This window comes from Onychostoma macrolepis, chromosome 04 (assembly GCF_012432095.1).
Source record: "Onychostoma macrolepis isolate SWU-2019 chromosome 04, ASM1243209v1, whole genome shotgun sequence".
Taxonomy (NCBI): Eukaryota; Metazoa; Chordata; class Actinopteri; order Cypriniformes; family Cyprinidae; genus Onychostoma; species Onychostoma macrolepis.
In genome coordinates, this window is record NC_081158.1 from 12360966 (window position 1) to 12382471 (window position 21506).

Below are 21506 nucleotides of genomic sequence, written 5' to 3' on the forward strand. Positions count from 1 at the left end.
TATATGCTCTCATCTGTCTCATTCAGCACATCACATCACATCATTTGGTTACTACTCTAAAAAAAAAAAAAAACCTTATTCATTTTTATTTCTTATTCGATACGTGTCCACATCATTTCCCTGTTGGACATATTTTCTGTGATTTATTTATTTTTTTAAACATTGAATGTTTGAATGTTCTAGAGAGTGGAGGGTCTGTACCTTGTATTTCCATAGCTGCTTCAACCTCAACATTTGCATTTTCTATTTTTATCATTTGTTTTCCATTAACATTTTTTGGCTGTTTATTAGTACTTATAAAGTACATACAATAGTATAATATAATTTTTTTTTCAGATCAGACCAGCACCCAAAAGATCCACCAGCACACCAACAATTCCAAGCTGGTCCCAATGTGTAAAACATACCTTATGCTGGTCCACCAACACACCTGCTCACCAACACAACACAAAACTCGCATGTTGGAGATCAGCAAACCAGTAGCCAGAGTCCCATACTGGTCCCAGCATGCAAAACATACCTTATGCTGGTGACCAGCAATGCTGGATTAAATTTCCTGTCAGGAATAACCAAGCTAAGCAGACTGTGTAAAAGTGATATGATGGCCCTAACTTAAGACAGGAACTGCACTCCAATGGTTTGAGTCTTACCTCTCAGATAGGTCCTTCAAGGTATCTTGGAGAGGTGAGGTATCCAAGTCGCAACATCTAGCTACTGGGGTGCCTCAGGGCTCAGTTCTTGGACCACTTCTCTTTTCTGTCTACATGGCATCACTAGGTTCTGTCATTCAGAAACATGGCTTTTCATATCACTGCTATGCTGATGACACTCAACTCTACTTCTCATTCCATCCTGATGAACTGAAGATAGCTGCTCGCATCTCAGCATGTCTAACAGATATTTATTGCTGGATGAAGGACCATCACCTTCAACTCAACCTAGCCAAGACAGAACTGCTTGTAGTTTCAGCAAACCCATCACTTCATCACAATTTCACCTTCCAGTTAGGCTCATCAACCATAACTCCTTCAAAAACAGCCAGAAACATTGGAGTTGTGATTGATAAGCTGACTTTCTCAGACCACATTGCTAAAACTGCCTGGTCCTGCAGATTTTCATTATACAATATAAAGAAGATCAGGCCCTTTCTCTCGGAACATTCAACACAACTTCTTGTTCAGGCTCTTGTTCTGTCCAGACTTGACTATTGCAATGCTCTCTTGGCAGGTCTTCCAGCCAATTCCATCAAACCTCTACAATTAATCCAAAATGCTGCTGCAAAATTAATCTTCAATGAGCCGAAAAGAACGCATGTCACACCTCTGTTCATCAATTTGCACTGGCTACCAGTAGCTGCTCGCATTAAATTCAAGGCATTAATGTTTGCCTACAGAACCACCACTGGCTTTACCTAAATTCATTACTTCAGACTTATGTGCCCTCTAGAACATAGTTTCCCAACCGCTGTGCCGTGGCACACTAGTGTGCCGTGACAAGTTATCAGGTGTGCCGTGGAAAATTGTCAATTTTTTTGTAAATACATTTTTTAAAATTATTTATTTATAATTTTAAAATATATTCTAAATATACAACAACGTTTCTACAATTAAGAATATATACAAATTTGTTGTTTTATTATAACACAGTAAGAACTTTACCTGTGACCTCATCGCGTTTCCAAGTAATCTGGGATTTTCCCATATGCGAATTTCACACTTTATTACAACCACGCTAATAAAACCTACAGAAAACATGGATAAATTCTTGAAAAGAAAATCTACCGACCCTGAACCGGTACCTGGACCCTCTAGCAGTGGAGACATAAGAAAGAAAGCAAAAACGGTGAGCTCGAGACAATACAGTGACAGTTATCTGTCGTACGGATTCACTTTCACCGGGGATCCCTCGGCAGCACTCCCCTTATGCTTAATCTGTGGAGAAGAACTCTCTAACCATGCAATGGTTCCTAGCAAGCTTAAACGCCATCTACAAACAAAACATCCATCACTTATTAAAAAAGACAAACTATTTTGTGCGTTTGAGAGATCAAACAGAGAAACAAGCTTCTTTGATGAGAAAGAGTACCACAGTGTCTGAAAAAGTTCTCGAAGCTAGCTGGATGGTGAAATCATCAGAGATAATTTTTTTTTTGCAAAGAGTTGCCATCAAAAACAACAGGAGAGGAAATATTTTGGGTGACATCTGATTACATTGAACATCAAGGGTTAAAATGGGAAAACTGTGTAAGTGTGTGTACCGACGGAGCCGCATCTATGACTGGGCATCGATTCCCGTCTCGAGGTCCTTTGCCGATCCTGTCCCCCCTCTCTCCACCCAATGCTTTCCTGTCTGCTCTCTACTATTGTCCTATCTAATAAAGGCATAAAAAGCCCAAAAATATAACTTAAAAAAAAAAAAAGTTGTCGCGTGTCTACAAACTGAGGGAAGAACTGAAAATCTTCTTAACAGCAGAAAAATCACAGTTCGCGTTGCTGTTGGCAGATGAGGAAATGGTGTGCACGGCTGGTATACATGGCAGACATTTTTGCACACCTCGATGAACTGAACATGCGAAGGCAAGGAAGAAATGAAAATTTACTAACTAGCACAGACAAACTGCATGGATTTCGATCAAAGCTTGCTCTTTGGCGACAACACCTGGAAAGAGGATCTCTTGAGATGTTTCCCCTTGCCCAAAGTGGACATTCAGACAACACTGCTGCATTGTGTGAGGTCATTTCTAAGCATCTATCAACTCTTGAAGAAAAATTCTCTTTTTATTTCCCCTCAACTTCACCTAAAGCCTTTGACTGGGTTCAAGACCCATTTAGCTCATCTGCAATGGATAACGCAAATGGACTGTCACTGCAGCAACAAGAGCAGCTCACTGAAATGAGACAGGACCGTGGTTTAAAAATTACATTCTGTGACCTACCTTTGGACAGTTTCTGGTTGACTGCTGCCAGAGAGTACCCAGTCATTGCAGACAGTGCAATCTCAGTGTTGCTATCATTTTCCACAACCTACTTATGTGAGCTCAGCTTTTCCAGTTTGACTTACATAAAAAACAAAAATAGAGAAAGACTGAGAGCAGTTGACCAAGAGCTCCGTGTGTCGTTGTCATCAATTCCAGCAAGGATATCATCTTTGTGTTCATCAAAACAAGCTCAAGTTTCACATTGACAACACGTGAGTACTTTCAATATAATATACTGTTTTATCAAGCCATTTGAAGCATTTCAATGCATCTTTGTGCAATAGTAGTGTGCCGTGGAATTTTTTACTCATCAAAACTGCCGTAACAGAAAAAAGGTTGGGAAACACTGTGCTAAATGACTAAATGTAATGTAAGACAGCACAGTGTAATAAACTCCACAGCTTCATTTAATGTACGTGAATTAAAAAGAGAATGTCCATTCCTTCTTATGAAGAAGTTTTTAGTGCAACACTTCACTTCGAGCCTAAAGAAAGACTGAGAGAATGCATTGCTGGAAAAGGAAGGAGGGTGCTCTAGTTCTTCAAAACTTTTCTTCACTTTTTTTAGAGAGAAGGATGATAAAATTTTTCTTCTTGCTGATCTGAGTAATTATTTTACTGGATTAAAAAAAATTGCCAAATTAATATATTTTCTGAGATGTCTCAAGGTTTGATGTGCTACTTCTGTCTACTTTTCTGTGTGACCACTACCCATGCAGATAATAAATTTAATTCAAAAGTTGTTGTAGTGCAAAATTTCTGACTTGGGTCTAAAAGATAATGCTGCTCTTTAAAGTCAAGTTTACAAATTGGTCTTTTAGGAGATTCTACTCGAGACATAAAAATTAAATTAAATTAAAATAAATAGAAATAGGATAACTTCACATCTTTTATGTCTGTCTTCTTTATTTCTTTAAATGTAGAGTCTGCATCAACCCTAGAATTCAGAGAAAACTTTTGACGAAAATTTGGACTTTACCTTTTGGCATGGGCGGATCAAGATGAGTACACTCCTGGAAAGTGTAGCGTCTGAGACAGATGAGACATGCAATTATTTGTTAAATATAACAAATAATCCACAATACTTCTCAACCAACAAGCAAACTATGTAGTAGAGTTCTGTGAACTACCCCTGAACTGCAACTAACAGCCAGACAGATCCAGGCCTCTGGTTACCAAGGCATCAAAAACACATCGGGAAGATACAATGATGCAACTTCATTTACTTCGTAAAACAGTATTGAAATTATCTTCTTTTGATATCCTAAATAATGATGTTTAGTATGTCACCATAACTTATATAATACTGTTTTAGTACATTTCTGTTTAATACTGCACAAATCCTCCAGACCCCCATAAATATGCAAATAAGTTGTCAGACGAGACAGAAACATTTTCCCACTCAAAACTAAAGACTCTGAGATATGAAGGATGCAACTTTGGGGAAATAACCCAAAGTATAGGTAATATTTAACCCTGCTGTTAACCCAGAGTTCATTTCAACTTTTGACTGGTTTCACATGAATAGTTTAGAACATGGCATAACACAGCACTTGGATCAAACCAACCCACAATGTGTTCTGTCTCATAGTTACATATTTTAATTACTGATAGCCAGGAATGCAAGCACAAAACCTTCAACTGGTAACTTGCAGTACATTAAAACCCCTCTGGTATTGTTTATTTACAACCCCAATTCCAAAGAAGTTTGGACATTTTGTAAAATGCAATAAAATCAAGAATCTGTGATTTGTTCATTCTCTTTAACTTTTACTTAATTGACAAAAGTACAAAGAAAAGATTTCCGAAGGTTTCACTGTCCAATGTAAATTTAGATTTTGATGGCTGTGTAACGGGGCTGACGAGACGAGAGGCGTGTGGATGCATGTGCAGGCTTTTATTTACAGGCATGGTCAAAGATACAGGCAGGGTCGAAACAATGGCAAACAGGTATGGCAGAGACAAGACAAAGAGTAAACTTAGGGCAAGCGTGGGTCGACGATCAGCAAACAGTATCCAAAGGGCAAGACAGGAGAGGGAAACCAAAACGTCAGCGATAGTCCAGGCAGGGGAAAACACAATCCAACAAAGGCTAGGCTAGGCTAGGCACAGACTGCTGAGTTTTTGAAGTCTTGTATCAAGCGAGACTGGAAAAAAATTTGGCTTGCAAAACTTTAACAATTAGTATCCTCAATGCCCAAACAATGAAACATTGTAATTAAAAGGAAGGTTGATGTGACACAGTGTTAAACATGCCTCTTTCCCAACTTTTTTGGAGTGTGTTGCAGCCAAAATTAAAATTTGTTCATATTTGCAAAATACATTTACGTTAGTCAGTGAAAACTTTGGAAATTTTTTATTTGTGCTTTTGTCAATTAAATAAAAGTTAAAGAGATTGAACAAATCACATATTCTTGATTTTACTGGATTTTACAAAATGTCCCAACTTCTCTGGAATTGGGCTTGTACAAAAGTACTTGAGATTAAACAGAGGTTTAGCTAGGTGACAATCCGAATTTTTCATTTTAAGTCACCATTATGGTTATTGGAGTTTCCTTTAGTTGAAATCTTGACTCTTCATTTTTGTTAAATTAACTCTCTTTCATTAATTGCAATAGCACTTTACTAAAAGCACTTGTGTATTATTACGGAAATAGATTGAAGGTGAAACAGCTCAGCTGAAGTTAAATGTTTATAACTTTCAGTTGACTCTGATACATAGATAAATAACAAGAATCCCCCAAAAACTTAATTATCTCATTAACTGCAGCACTTCTTTTATTGTAGTTCACTTCTCAACACTTTGGAAAGTGTTCATTTTGACCAAAAGCAACCCAAGTATGACTACTCTTTTAAAACAATTTTTTTTTTTTTTTTTTTAAACAAGAACCCCAATAGTCATAGTCTATGTGTCTGCTTATACTAACAGCTATGAAAAATTGACTTTTAGAAAAGAATGGAAATTGAAAGCACATACATACATACATATACATATATATATATATATATATATATTTTTTTTTTTTTTTTTTTTTAAGTAGTAAAGTATAAACACTTTTTTCCACGTTTATAATGATTAATTGTTAATATGAGTGTACTCACAACACAACAATGCTATTTGATTTAAATTTATTTGACAAGAGGAAAATTAATACTAATTATTTCAGATTTATTACACTTCTGAGATGCAAAAGGGTTTAGTCTGTTATCAACTAAAAAAAAGTTACCTGGTTTCACTATGGCATTTTCACCACATTTCACTACACATTTACGAAAACTTCTCTTTTTGTTTTATATTTTTTGGTGGTTTTAATACTTATTATCTCATAAAATGGCTAGCTTTGCCATTTTTCATAATCACCTGAGCTCCACCTTCTTCCCCTTTCATTCTGTGAAAAAGCAGTTACACTTATGACATAAAATTTGCATTGGCTTACCTCGGAAGTCTGAACAGAACTTCAGAGTAAAGCACGAAAAACCAGCTGAAGAGAGGATTTTTTCCCCCCTGGTAAAGCAGTAAATATACTTACTCTACATCTGAATACCTTTATACAAATTTGTATGTATGTATATAAAACTAAAATGTTAATAATTAATCAATTTCCTTAATAATTAATCGATTTGGTAATAAGGGGATTTATAATGGCTAGAAGGGCACTTATATAAGTGTCTTTGGAATCGAGAATCTGCTAAATGCCTTAAATGTCAATGATATAGACCAGTTTTAGTTGATAACTATAATTCTACTGATGATAATAACTACTATAGCATAACTGCATTCATGTATGTAAACAATATAAAGCCCAAGTTTATTTCAATACGTTTAAGTAAAAAAAAAAAAGTGTTTCTTTTCTTTTCTTGTTAACAACAATGCTATTTGATTGTTTTTCTTGTTAACAAAAAATCTATTTCATAATCATATAATTTACATGTTTTGATTTACTATGATTTTGTGCAGATCCTGAGACGAGAATGTCGACTGCCATACCCATGAATTCTTTTGTCATCCAGCTGCAATCACCAATACAAACAACAGCAGCTGGGACAAATGCTCCTGCGCCTGTTTATGTACAACAGGTAGCAGGACTTTCACCTCTTCATGGACTTCAGGGATTTCTGACAGGCCAACCAAAAGCTCTTGGGGTGAGAAACTTTTCATAAACCCAAATAAATATTTTTTATTTGTACATGACAGTGTGAGGTAAGAAAAGTACATGAATCAATTCTAAAGAAGGAGGGGTAAACACATTAACAAAGCATACACACATTTTATTGAAGAATGTGACTTTTTGTCTTGGTGACAATGCAACAAAGACACAAACATAAGATGAGATTTATCATTTAGAGAGCAAAATTGTAAAATTTACAATGTTTTAGAAGCAAACTATCAAAAAATGTGAAACAATGGCCAAATTTAGCATATCTGCAAATCAGTATGTGAAATTATGCATTGAAAATTGTACACTTGTAGATATATATATATATATATATATATATATATATATATATATATATTTTTTTTTTTTTTTTTTTTTTTCCTGTAACTACAGCTGCAAAAAAATTTATTCTACATTTAATACTGTTTAATTTTATAAAAGATTCTTCTGTGCTATTCAGAATGTACATTTTTCTTGTCCTACACAGACTGTCCAGATAATGATTGGTCTGATGACTCTCCTGTTTGGCATTGTGGCTGCAGTTTATGCAGAATCCGCCTTTGTCTTTATCGGTGTTCCTTTCTGGGGATCTATCATCGTAAGAAATTACACACTTTAGCGTTCTGTCTTGTATAATATAAGTTACAGTAGGTAGTCAACCAAAAATTCCTGTTACTGCCATGTGTACCTCCACCGCAAGGACATGACAGTAAATACAACCGTTTGAGAAATTAACACCGGGTGGCACAAAGAGACAGCTGTCAGCATTGCGCAGAACTGTACTACTCCTTTATAAATTAAGATAAAATAATGAAGTAAATTACTGGCAGCAATAATAATATCAATGATAATGTAGCATTCTAATATTTAATCATGACTAATTAGTTACAGTTTATTTTACTGTTACAGTAAAATATTACAGTGTCGGTAGTGCTTGAAGTGTGCTTACTTTTTATTGTATTGGTGTGCAATTATACGATAAAATAAATAGAAAATGTGGATCATAATGGGAACATTATGAGTGCCTTTTCTAACACATTGATTTATTTATTTTGTCAACATTGTGACCACATTAACTACTTATGTCACATAAAATGTTTCAAATTTACAATAATTCACTGATGCATTTCAACAGGTCTTAGGCATACTTATTTGTTACACTAGGTGTCCTTTTTTGACATTTATTCCCTTACAGAGCCCTGTAAAAGACTGAAAAAAACTGAAATTGAAAAAACTAAAAGGTAGTGACCAATGTGCTAAATCAATGGAACTAAAACTCTACATGTTTCAACTACAGCAAATGATTAATAAAACATACTAGTGAGTCGATTTTTTTTTTTTCACACACGGCCGAGGCTACACATTTTCAGTGTAGGTCTACATAAAATCTGAGGACGGTTAAAGGGATAGTTCTGTCATTAATTACTCACCCTCATGTCGTTCCAAACCTGTAAAACCTTCGTTCATCTTCGGAGCACAAGTTAAGATATTTTTGATGCATTCCGAGAGCTCTCTGACCAGCAAGGTTACTACCACGATCAACGCTCATAAACGTAGTAAGGACATTGTTAAAACAGTCCATGCGACATCAGTAGATCAACCGTAATTTTACGAAGCTACGAAAATACTTTTTGTGCGCAAAGAAAAAAAAAAAAAAAACTTTGTTCAACAATTCGTCTCCTCCGTGTCACCCTATAACACCATTTTGGAGAGTACCACATACATAAACAACATATGCACGCGGATACGTTGTTTACGTTCAGATCAAAGCTTAAACAACGTAAACGGCGTATCCGCGTACTGTGCTGCTGACACAGAACAGCATATGTTGTTTACGCATGTGATACTCTCCAAAATGGCGCTATAGGGTGATACGGAGGAGACAAATTGTTGAATGAAGTCGTTTTCTTTTCTTTCTTTTTTTTTGTGTACAAAAAGTATTCTCGTAGCTTCGTAAAATTATGGTTGAACCACTGATTTCACATGGATTATTTTACCAATCTTGCTACGTTTCTGAGCCTTGATCGTGTAAGGATCCTTGTTGTCTATGGAGGGTCAGAGAGCATTCAAAGTGCATCAAAAATACCTTAATTTGTGTTCCGAAGATAAATGAAGGTCTTACGGATTTGGAACGACATGAGGGTGAGTAATTAATGACGGAATTTTCATTTTTGCGTGAACTATCCATTTAAACTTACTAATTTTTGCTGGTTACGCAGTTCAGTGATTGTGTTCCCTGTGTGATTTGATGTATAAATGAGAATTACAAAATCTGTTCTGAGGCCAATATGTCATTTCTGTGATTCGTACAGTTTTGGTGTGCATGTGGTTAAGGGAACACAACACAAACTAACAGTTTCCTCATTTAATGATATCCATTTATATGTCACTGCATCACATTCACATGCATTTCTCTGAATGACAACCCTTGATTCACAAAGTTTACTTCCAAACACAGAGATAAAGTGTAGTAAAATGTGTCAGATTATAAATGTAACCATGGTTCCCTGAGAGGTGGAACGAGACTCTGCATCTGCTGATGCTATGGGGAACGCAATCAAGCAAGTGTCTTAAACGCAATAATCTTATGATACACATTGCAGTAAAAAAGCTTATTCTGGTTGAGTACCATCTGTAAATATTCCAACAAAAGCCTCAATGTTTGCCCTTCTCTCTCCTCTCAGTACATTATTGCAGGCTCACTGTGCATTGCTGCAGAAAACAAACTTAATTCACCCTCCAGTTTCTGTTTGGTATGTACACAACACTTGCTATTTTTAAGGGTCCAAGCACCTGAAGCGCTGGAACACTATTGTGTGTACTGATTTTTTGTAATGATTTCTGATGTTTAATTTCTGAAAATTAAAGACGTGCACCAAATTGCATCAAAATTGAACCTATTAACTACAACTGAAATACCTTAACGTAACTGTAGGATTGGCAAAAAAAAAATCAAGCGTAGCGTTAGTTCTAGCAGGTCCGTAACGTTATGAAGCTACGAGAATATTTTTTGTACGAAAAAAAAAATATATATTCAACAATTTGTCTCCTCTGCGTTAGCGTAGCGCCATTTTGGAAAATATGGCGACGTCTTTCATACTTTTCTGGGCTAAGACAGTGGAAATATGGAATATGAATTATTAAATTTGTAATTATGAAAATGTGCATGAAATATTTTGAATTGAAATATTCACAGCTTAAATAAACAACTATGTTAAATTTCAGGACCTAAAAATGCAAGCCCTGGAAATACAAGGCATTAAAATGCAAGCACTGTTAATTGCAATGCATCTTTTTTTTCGATCTGTGGAATTCAGCATGCTTTGTTTCAAAAACTATTGTCATTATTATGCTTCCATAGACCTTTTAAATACGTCTGAACATATAAAATTTTGAGGTGCAATTGAAAATTCCACACTTATTTGAAATTGACATTGTGTTCATCGAAGTGTAAATGTTTAACGTGAGTTCGCCTACAAAACATCCCTTATGATCACATGCCTTAAGACAATAAAAATTTGTACTGAAGTGTACAGAGATTTTTTGACATCAGCATATTTACTGTAACCTAATCTTTCAGTGAAGATTGGCTGGATTTTGCTGTAAAAAAAAACACATTATGAAAAAAAATGCATTGGAGTTGTATCATTAAATAATCGACATAAGGCATTGGTGCTTGGACCCTGATGACTATTTTATTTATGCATGTCAAGTAGTTTATTTTTATCACACTCCATATACTTTCACAGCATATGAAATAATGTTATGCTGGTTTTCTGCCGATAGGTGAAAGGTTCACTTGGAGTGAACATTTTCAGTGCTATAACCGCAGGCATTGCCCTTTTTTGTATTTCACTGGATTTGGCTGTAGGAACACTCAACAATTACTCGTACACTTACTGCACCACTTATGAATTTTACAGTATGAGAAAGTATGAGGTATGTCATAAGCTTTTATATGCTTAATTATATTTACAGTAAGATCACTGTGTGGTCAGTATACTTGTCAAAGGGTCAAGCCTTAATCTGCACTCATCTGTCCAGTCTTTTCCCCAACATTTCAGAAGTAGTTTATAGATCTCTTACTATTATTTATCATTTACAGAACAAGAAAATATTGACATTATACATTAATTGATCAATAAATATATTACCACATCAACCTTAAAAATAATAGATACCTGACTGCTGAGCAGCAAGTGTAGCTGTTTGATTACTAATTATCAATTATTTTGTTATTATTATTATCTGTGCTAATGTTGATTTTTCTCTCAGACTCTCTTTAAGGGAATCAGTGGTGTTTTGCTGGTATTCACCCTCCTTCAGTTTATCATCTCCATCTGTCTGTCAGCATTTGCTTGTAAAGTCTCCTGTTGCCGTTTTCCTCCTCCTCAGGTGAGTGATGCATCTAGTCAGGGGTTCCCAAGCTTTTTTTGTCAGCTGAACTCCTCAGATATGTATATGCATGGATATATCTACACACTTGGGTTCACACTTTACAAGAATCAACAAACACTACAAGTTACATTACAAAAACTTGTCTGCACTCTTAAAATGTTCAAACCCTCTAGCTTTTGATGATTCTGTCCACAAAAAAGTATTATGAATTATAAATCTGGTTGCAAGCATGTTTCCACACCAGGACATTTCAGAAGCATTTCTGTCTTTTTTCAATTCCATTTGAAGTACAATGAGGTCTACACACCTGTAATACTGGAACTGTCTGCCAGTTTTACTGCATTTATGCCATCTGACAGCAAGAAGGCATAAAACATTATAATTATGTGCATTTTCCCAAAGGTGCCGTTTGTTCCACCAGTTTTAACTCCACAGCCCCCTGATTTCAGGCCCAATAATTTCCATGATCTTAAAAGCTCAGAGGTAAGAGGCTTGAAAATAATTCATTATTTGGCTTTAGTGTTCAGTGTATATGTACTGGACATGTGTAAAGCACTCAGTATGGGTGCAATAATTGTTTAATAAGCAATCAATAAGTAAGGAAGCTGAAAGTATACAGTTTTTTTCTCTTGCAGATAACTGTGGTCAGCAAGTCTTCCATGAACCACCATCATGAAGAATCTCAATACAGTAATTGTGAATAAATATTAATGGTAGGCAAAGTTTGGTCCTGCAGTGTGTGATGGGACTTTCATGGGACACATGGGTTTCCCAACAATTTCCTGTCCGTTATCTTTAATGTCCTTTCATCACTTTATCAGAAAATAATTGGATTTTTAAAAATGACGTGTGCAAAAAAAAAACTATTCAAGACTAGATATGCTATTCCGTGATTTTCTTTATTTAGTTTCAAGAAAGTCAGTGAAACTGGATAGATTGTTTTGAACAACTGTAATTGCTTAATACCATATAATCTGTAAGAATAAAATATACAGAAGGAAAAATTTGCTAATTCATGTCTTAATTAAAACAGAAAAAATGGTGTTTCTTTAACAAGGGTGATGGAACTGTGACATTCACTCCTCAAAATAGCCTTACTTCTTTTGCTTTAACAATGATAAACAGATATAAACATAGATATAAAACAGGATTCTGTTTGTAATAAAGTGAGCTCCATCAGCTTGTTTGAAATGAAATTCACATGTAGAAAAACACATATGGTCACATATGCATGTGATTCTGCACATGTGAAATTTCACAAGTTTGTTTCACTTGTGTTTCACAATCTTAGCATTAATGGTAAACAGATTTGGCTTGATGTCCGCAATGGACGGCTCAGAGAGACTATTCTACTCGAGCTCCGATAGCCCCCCTATAGACAGAAGGATAAATGAAATAAATATGTGTAAAGGAGGAGATGGAGAGGTGGAGGGATGCCGAAAGAGCTAATGACGGAAGTGGTAAGAGGCTGTCTTTTATACTTGGATATTGATTGGAAGATTAGATGGGCGTACTCCTCCCAAAATTACGTTAATAACTTCATGTCCTGTGTGAAAACATGAGAAAATCACATGTGAAATGTGCTTTTGGAACATTTTGATGTGAATCCTGTGTGAATTCCCACGTGAAACACATTAGATCACATGTGAAACACGTATATTATAAACCTGCTTGTGTTGCAATCCTATAATTGTGAAATGACTTTAAAAACTCTATTTCACTCACGCACAATATACATCTAAAAAGATACATTGAGTAAACATCAATTTACCACAGCAAATGGTGCCATGTTTTTCCTAGGGCCTATACAGCCATGCTTCCCAACATCAAAACAACATAACAGATTCAAATTGAGCTTTTATTTACGAACATGCACTGGAAAATAATTGGTCCATGAAAAGTAGCTAAATTCCTTTAAATAAATAAACAAGTAATACAAATTGAACGTTTGTTTGCAAACATCTAAAGCAAAAGCACATTAACAAAACTGTCAAAATAACCATGAAACCATAAAAAAAAAAAAAAAAATTGTGCAAAGAAAACAAAAATGACGTCTTTTTTTCACATTTTCGTCTCTACTGCGCCAACATGATATATTTAATATTAATATTGCATGAGAGATGTAAACGGCATCTCTCATTCAAACTCGATTGCTCCTGCTCTTGTTTTTCAGCTTGTCTGTTCTTGGATTGTGGGTAATAGTGCTTCAGGGAGCGTACTTCGGTTGTACACTCGAAATCAGAATGCATTGTGGGTATAAAGTAGTGAATAAATGTAGGGGAATTAAGTTGTTCACTCATAATTCAGAAAGGACTATAAAATGGCAGACACTCAATATAATGAATGTGCGCGCATGCTGAATGTAAATAACTCTGATTACGTTCTGGGGTACTCTCCAAAATGGCGGAAGACGGTAACTCGGGTAGAAGAATTGCTGAATAAATGTTATTTTTGTTTTCTTTGCACAAAAAAGTATTCTCATAACTTCATAAAATTACAGTTGAACCACTGATGTCACATGGACTACTTTGTTGATCATCTTGGTACTTTTCTGGGCCTTGAACCTGGTAGTACCCTTGCTGTCTATGCGAGGGTCAGGGAGCTCTCCAATTTCATCAAAAATATCTTAATTTGTGTTCCGAAGATGAAGGAAGGTCTTACGGGTTTGGAACGATATGAGGGTGAGTAATTAATGGCAGAATTTTCATTTTTGAGTGAATTATCCCTTTAAATTACAAAAAATGATAATTTGGTGGATGATTTAAACATGATCGTTAATCATCAGGTAGCGTGTATATATTGTTCTCATAATAAGTCCAGTCCAGATATGTAGAACAACTCAATTTTATTTTGTCTCTCCAAACCCCAAACTTAACTAAGGCTGCATCCGAAACCGCCTACTTCTCTACTATATAGTAGGTGAAAAGCAGTAGGCGAGCCAATAAGTATGTCCGAAACCTCAGTATTCATAATAGAGTAGTCGAGAAGTTCCCGGATGTCCTACTACTTCAGCCCAGATTCTTGAGTGCTCATCGATGGACACTTTTCAATCCCAGAAGCCCACGGGAGATCAATACGTCATCATCGAACGTGATGGAGAACAGCGACGCGGGTGTTTACAAATGTGAGTATTACAAACCAAAAACACAGTTTCCTGTGTTAAAATCACATTTGTTGAGCTACTGTAGAGTAAACTGTTGATTTGCTGAAGGTGTGAAGACGCTAGACAATAATGTTACAGTATATTTGTGATTTTGTTGTAAAAACATGTCTTATGTATAGCGAACAGCGGAGCTCCAGTAAACACATGCACGTCTCCAGAGTGCATTTACATAAACCATATACATCTTAAAGACGATTACTAAATGTCTATTTAATATGAGACAGGAAAATGTACTAAAAGAATTACAGATGAGCGCATCACAACATGAACACACATCTGAGTGAGTGATGTATGTGTTATTATGCAGAATACACTGATGTCAACACGGCTTTAGATGAATGTAATGTAAATATACAAATCTACGTGGAGTAACTAAACATAACTTATCTGTTTTATTTGTCCATTAGTATTGTAGATAAACTGAGGAACATTTGTGTTGAATAAAAAGTGAGTTAACGCATCAGCGTCTACCTCAACATGTAAATGCAGTATTGATCAGATAAATCACAGCTGACTGACTCTTGTCTGGATGTTACAAACACGAGTGTTTATCCGCTGAAGACTGACTGATGGAGGAATGCTGCATCAAAGGCTTTGAGTGAGTACACTATAGAAATGAATAAAACATCTTTTAAATCTGAAGGTGTAGTTTATTTTGAGTTGGGGGGAACACGCACACACACACACACACACACACACACACAAGGAGCACAGCATTGAGGCAAGTAAATAATGAATGAATATAAATATATATGTTTGAAGAAATAAACTAAGAAATAAGCAGCTTTATTGAGCGTTTGTGCCAAGGCACAAAATAGCATTTACATTTAAATGTTAATTTATTCATTTTTTTTACATTTACAATTATACATTTGGCAGACACTTTTATCTGAAGCGACTTACAATGCTCTTATTACAGGGACCCCGATCCCCCCGCAGCAGCTCGGAGTAAAGACACCGGTGGTGACGACTGCGGAGATCAAACCAGCAACCTTCTGCTGATCAATTCATTACACCGCAAAAGTAATGAAGCTATATAAAAAATTAGCATGTAATTGTAAACATATGAAATTTAAATTTGTCAAGAAATGGAATGCTGACAACATGAGATGTAAAATGTTTTGCTCTGTGTAAATGTGTTACAGGTAGTTGTTCTCATAGAGAGCAGCACACAGATGTTTGAAGCAGACACAGCAGCAGCTAGATTGTCTCACACGCGTTCTCCTGCTCTTGTTCAAGATTGTGTGTTTCAGGGAGCCTCATCCTCTCTGTGCACTCAAACAATGATGGCCTCAATGTCTCTTTCTCATCCATGATCAGATTCAGTGTGACTGCAGCAGTGAGGGACGTGATGGACGGCAGAGACAGGTGAAGGTGGACGCGTGGTGGTCTTCATCAGAATAAAGCTGCAGAACTGGCTCAGCTGTGTTGAGATGGCAGTAGGATGTGGGCTCACCGTCTGTAAATACATGATTGTTAGAACAATATGTTTGAATAAAGCTTTGTTTCATGTGTTGTTGACTTGTATTTATTTATTGTCATGGTTACTTTTATTTACATTTTACTCATTTGTTCATGTTTCCTGTTGTTGTCAGTAAATTGTTTATAATTTAATTTTATATAATTGTTTCATTAACGCATGCATTAATTCATTACTTGTCTGAAAACTGAGATGTATTCACTTTGGCTGCATTTGTCTAGTGTGTGTAGTCATGCATAGCTATGGCATATGAAAAAGCAAATTACATTTTGCTTGTTTTATTAAAAAATATAATTATTGGTCAGCATTTATGATTATTATTGTTCATAAGTGTTGGGCTACCACTGCTTTCTGAGGTAATCTTAAATTCTAAGTAGTAATACTCACATTTTTTGAGTAAAATCAACAGTCTTCTCCAGAGATGAGATCTTTTGAGCTGATCGATGTCTCGTTTGTGCAGATATTACAAACATTGCAAACATGGAGGAAAACGTACTAGGTATTGTGGATTTATAGATGCTATGAGCTGTTTGTGCGCCTGTCGCTTTTATTTTCCTTTTATTATTATTACTGAAGAACATACAAGCTCAGGGAAATATGGTAGTATCTGTAACAATGAACAATCATAATGACCAAAAAAAAAAGAAAACATAACTATAATGGGTTTACGTACATCATAGTATGATATTATACACAGGAAAAAAAAGATTGAATATCTTTGAATAATCATAAAATTCATATCATGCATTAAAATTGCATTTGTTTTTGTTATTTATAAGCCTCAGGGATGAAACGAGAGAGATATTCAACCAGAAAAAGAGGACAACAAGGAGATTTAAGCCAGTTTTACGTGTGGGTGAACAATTTTGCACATGAAATTAAGAAATTAATAGCATATTCAAGAGATAACAATTTATAATTTATTTTTAATAAAAATATATTTAAGGATTAAACTGTTGGTTAGTCTATATTAGTAGTTAAAAATATAAAAACTTAAATCAACCCCAAATTTATTGGTTATAGCCTACTACAATCATAAGGGCAGCTGTTTCTTCAACAAGACCAAAAATGAGCAAATTTCATCAACATCAAAATTTACAGATAGATGAATTAAGCCTGTAGCTCATATCTGTGTCATATTGTGTTTGCGTTTGTTATAACGTCATAAATCACATGATAACGTAAACATGGCAGACCGCATTCATACTCAACAAGATTTGCTGTAGAGTACGTACTCTTTTAGCGCTCGTTAAGTAAGTACTTCTTAAAATTAAGTACCTACTCATTGAGTAGGCGGTTTCGGATGCAGCCCATGGTTATGTAGGGTGTGTGATTGTGTGATAGTTCTCAGGTGTGAGCGTGTGATTAGTGCAATCAGCTGTGTGTGTCGTCAGTGCAATGGATGATGGGAATAGTAGTCTGGTGAAGTGCAACAGTAGTGTGGTGCAAGAGTCCATGTGATGAGCAAGTGACCTCTGGTGGTGAGTGAACGGAAGTTCATAGACCGGATTCATGACACTTATAAGGAAAACAAACTTTAATTTCATGTTTTTGAAGGCCTAGGACCGATTGTTCCAATAACCTGCCACCAAGATTAGAGAATGAACATCTAAATGCACATCCAGTCACCCACTGAGGAAAATAGCTCATCTGTTAAATTCATCGATTTAACAGATGAAAACGCAGACGTGGTAAACTTCAAGTTTGTGTTGCTAAGAGTCCTGCCATCACACATTTTCTTATCACGTTTTATGGTAGATGCTCTTAAGAGTGTCTTTAAAAATGGTATTTAATTTTTCTAAATTTCCTGTCTAAAAATATTGTCAGGAATACTTAAGTGAATGGCGGAGGATTCGTGAGGAGCAGGATGAGGAATATTATCAGTCTTTGATAGCAGATCAAGCCAAAGTATGTTCGGTAAACTTTATAACAGACATTCATGACATTCTGTGTAATCTTTCTGTCGCATTACAATGTAATGTCTGATTTTGTAATTTGTTGTTTCTGGAACTTGTGAAGAATCTGAGAATAGACGCAGAAAGGTAAGTCTAAGTAAAGGGAATCAGGATTTTGCAGCCTTTTAAGACATTAAATATTTACCTGTAATGGCTTATGTGCATTTATATAGCAGTTAACTTGAAGCAAATTACAAATCGAGAATATTAAAAAAATATTTGCCACTAGATGGCGGGCCAGAACATAGTCAAAGGATAATTTAAGAAATGAATTGATAAAAAAAAATACAACTACAGTTGCCTGACAGACTGTTACAGTATCTTTTGTAACTGGTAGTGAGCTGTTACTCTGTGTTAAATCCTGGAGGACAGTCATTAACAAAAAGACACATTTATGTGGCGGTGTCCGGCAGAGTATGTGAGCGGAGTGGAGCGTCAACAATATTCCCTCCGTGCTCCGAGCATTTAAATTTGCCGCTCCCGCTCCACTCCTCGCACGCTGATATCAGAAACACCGCACTGCTTTAGCTATCTCATGAAAAGTATTTCAGTAGATTTGAAATATCACAGTTCTGTTCATAAAAAACATAAAATAACAGGAGAGTTTCAACTTGGCTTATTGGCACACTAGTGTGCAAACTTTTCCTACCACATGAGCTAATAACATGGTTGTCAGCATTAACAGGTATAATTGCTGCTTTTTGCAGTGCAAATTTTGTTTGTGATGAAAATAACACGTTTTCATCAGTTATTTTACCTACAGATCGATGCATTTCTTACAGATTTCTGCTCATTCGAAATCGGATACAGATGAAGTAGCACTGTAAGATTACATTTGTTTGAATGCATTATTGAGAGCGCGATTGCGTGTGAATAGGTGTTGTAGTACTTGTTTAAATCATGCCTTCGGCTGAAAATATTCACTATTATATTCACTGAGAACTGCCTTCACATTCTTTCTGATTTGAGTAATCCTTCTCTATCAAGCTAGCTTAATATGTTTAACATGTGAATTCTTGCTAAATATGCAGTTATATTAGGAGCTGTTGGCATGAATTGTACTCGGGATGGAGCGAGTGAAAACCACCACGCTCCAACTTGTAAAATCTCTGCTCCTTGCTCCATTCAAAATCACACCGCTCCACTCCGCACGCCGCTCCCGTACTCTGATTGTGAGTAACTGTTGCTGTCATGACGGATCTATTTCAGAACCAGCCGCTATCAAAATAATCTGGCTGTGGGCACGGGCCAGATTGTCACAAACAGAGTCGGAACAAGAGGTGAGTGAAATAACAGGATGATTTATTGCACAAAAGCTGATCATGAGGAGAGAATGGCAGGTGAGTATCTTGGAGATAGGAACAGTTCAGTGGGTCTTAGCTGTCAACTGATGTGAGTTTCTTTGCAGGATCGATGGAGAGCGGGAACCAGGAACAGGGGAATCTTTGACGGAGAGGAGTAGGAGGATCATAGGAGAGCTGAAAGGTAAGTATATACGGGTACACACTGGGTCTGGAGTCAGTTCGGGGTAGTGAAAGGTAGACCGGACGATGAGTGTCTGAGGAGTGTATTTGTAGGAGTGATGATTAGTGGCTGCAGGTGCGGGTGATCAGTAGACAGGTGATTGTGATCTGGTGATTGTTGTGGTCGGTGACTGGCCGTTTCTCAATACCAAGTACGCAAAGTTCGGACTTGCGTACTCGGTAGTTCGGACTTCGCAAGTTCGACTCTGGAGTGCGGACTCCTGAGGACGGAAGGACACAAGTCCGGTAATTCTGCAAATGGAACAGCAGCGTACTTGATAACGTCAGTCAGCTCGCCTAATTTATCTACACTGTATTACAATACGACGAAATACGATATTAAACACCACTGCCTCTTTTTGTTTTCATGTAAACAAGCCGCAAAAATGTAGTTCAGGGAACGTACATACATTACAGTGAAACAAAATATTACATCAAACAGTGTTGCCTCTTTTGTTTCATTTAAAATATTAATAGCCACAAAAATGTGGTTCATGCAACAAGTACACGCAATAAAACTAAATTATATTAAACACCACTGCCTTTTTGTTTTCTTCAAAATATAAAACATTAATATGTGGTTTAAGTAATATGTGCACATATACTCTGATTATCACTGTATTTATAATAAAATGAAATATGACAAGCACAACTCTGCCTTTTTTGTTAAATGTCAGTTTTAATGAACAATAATAGCCATTATAAAAGTATAAGAGATCTATGTAATAGGAAATAAAGACAAAAGCAAACAATTCAGTCACGTTAACAAAGTAAGCACTGTATTACGATTAATAAATAAATAATTTATGAAACATAACTTTGTGTTCAGCCAAAACTATATGACCTGGAAGAAATAATAGATTCATGAGACCAAAGATTGCCTGTTAGATTTACCCCAAATGAATTTTACTTCATGTTTAACCACTACAGAGACATCAGAGCCAGTGGTGAGTGTCAGAAGGACTAGCCGCGGTGAGGCTGCTCTCGGCTGATACATGAGCACTGAGCGCACGGTGATCGCGTGGAGCTCACGTCTCCGAAATCGGCGAAACAAATTTTCAAATAGGCGCTATCTTTATAAATAAACCGCAGATTTGAGTTTTAAACAACTACATTCTCGCCTGAAATACTCTTAGAACGGCATTTCATGACACAATAACAGTAATATTTCGAAAATTTTGCGGTTTTCACCTCTGGCATTAACTCTCGCTGATTGGTGCGAAATGCATTCTGGGATACCTGGCTGCCTCAAGTTCGCACAAGTCACCTCTGGATGAATCCTTGATAAAAGGGGCGGAGCAAGAACACATCCGGGGATGTGAACTTTGAATTGGAACAGTACTTGGGCGACTACTGATGACGTTTCACAAGAACACAAAGTACAGACAAGAACACATATTGAGAAACGGCCTGTGACTGTGACTCCCTGACACTGATATTATTGCTGATAGTTTTGGCCCGCGGGCCGCCTGTTGCAGACCACTGCTGTACGGTCTAGTCTCATGTATTGTCAGTGGTTTCATGTTAATTTTCTAACACCAGTCAGGAGGAGTGCTCCTAATTTCACTGCATGCAGAAAAATACAATGACAATAAAATCTTTCAATTCAATTTAAAAGTTTTATTTAGAAATTTAAAACAAAACTCAAAACATCATAACGTTCAACTATTAAAACTAAAATTATAAAATTACTTTTTCCCCTATGTAAATACAACAGCAGACCTTTAAAGTTGTTGATAAAATATGAAGATAATGTATTAATAAAAAATAACATTCAATAATTACATAATTTACACTTCAATTATGAGACTACTTTTCTTCATACTATTGATTTATTTGTGGCACCTGCCACCA

At 36.1% G+C, this 21506-nt stretch overlaps 2 protein-coding genes across 7 annotated transcripts in view; both read left to right on the forward strand.

Annotated features, from left to right (window-relative positions):
• The first annotated feature begins 2935 nt into the window (after positions 1–2935).
• LOC131539430 (membrane-spanning 4-domains subfamily A member 4A-like) lies at positions 2936–16730 on the forward strand. 6 transcript variants are annotated; one of them, XM_058774032.1, is made up of 11 exons: positions 2941–3189; positions 3900–4205; positions 6935–7119; positions 7621–7731; positions 9818–9886; positions 10920–11072; positions 11409–11528; positions 11934–12014; positions 12167–15292; positions 15614–15717; positions 15840–16489. In XM_058774032.1, exons 2-9 carry the CDS (start codon positions 4184–4186, stop codon positions 12233–12235), a joined length of 810 nt encoding a protein of 269 aa, XP_058630015.1. In that variant the 5' UTR covers positions 2941–3189; positions 3900–4183; the 3' UTR covers positions 12236–15292; positions 15614–15717; positions 15840–16489. The 6 variants fall into 6 exon arrangements, with proteins under 6 accessions (XP_058630020.1, XP_058630015.1, XP_058630016.1 ...); XM_058774033.1 differs by having other exon boundaries at positions 16015–16488; XM_058774034.1 differs by having other exon boundaries at positions 2943–3189; positions 3900–4213; positions 15840–16488.
• The window catches only part of LOC131539427 (membrane-spanning 4-domains subfamily A member 4A-like), a 66995-nt gene continuing 51903 nt past the window's right edge, over positions 6415–21506 (forward strand). The window contains exon 1 of the mRNA XM_058774028.1: positions 6415–6484. The gene's annotated coding sequence lies outside the window, so the exon portion shown is untranslated. The remainder of the gene's footprint in view (positions 6485–21506) is intronic.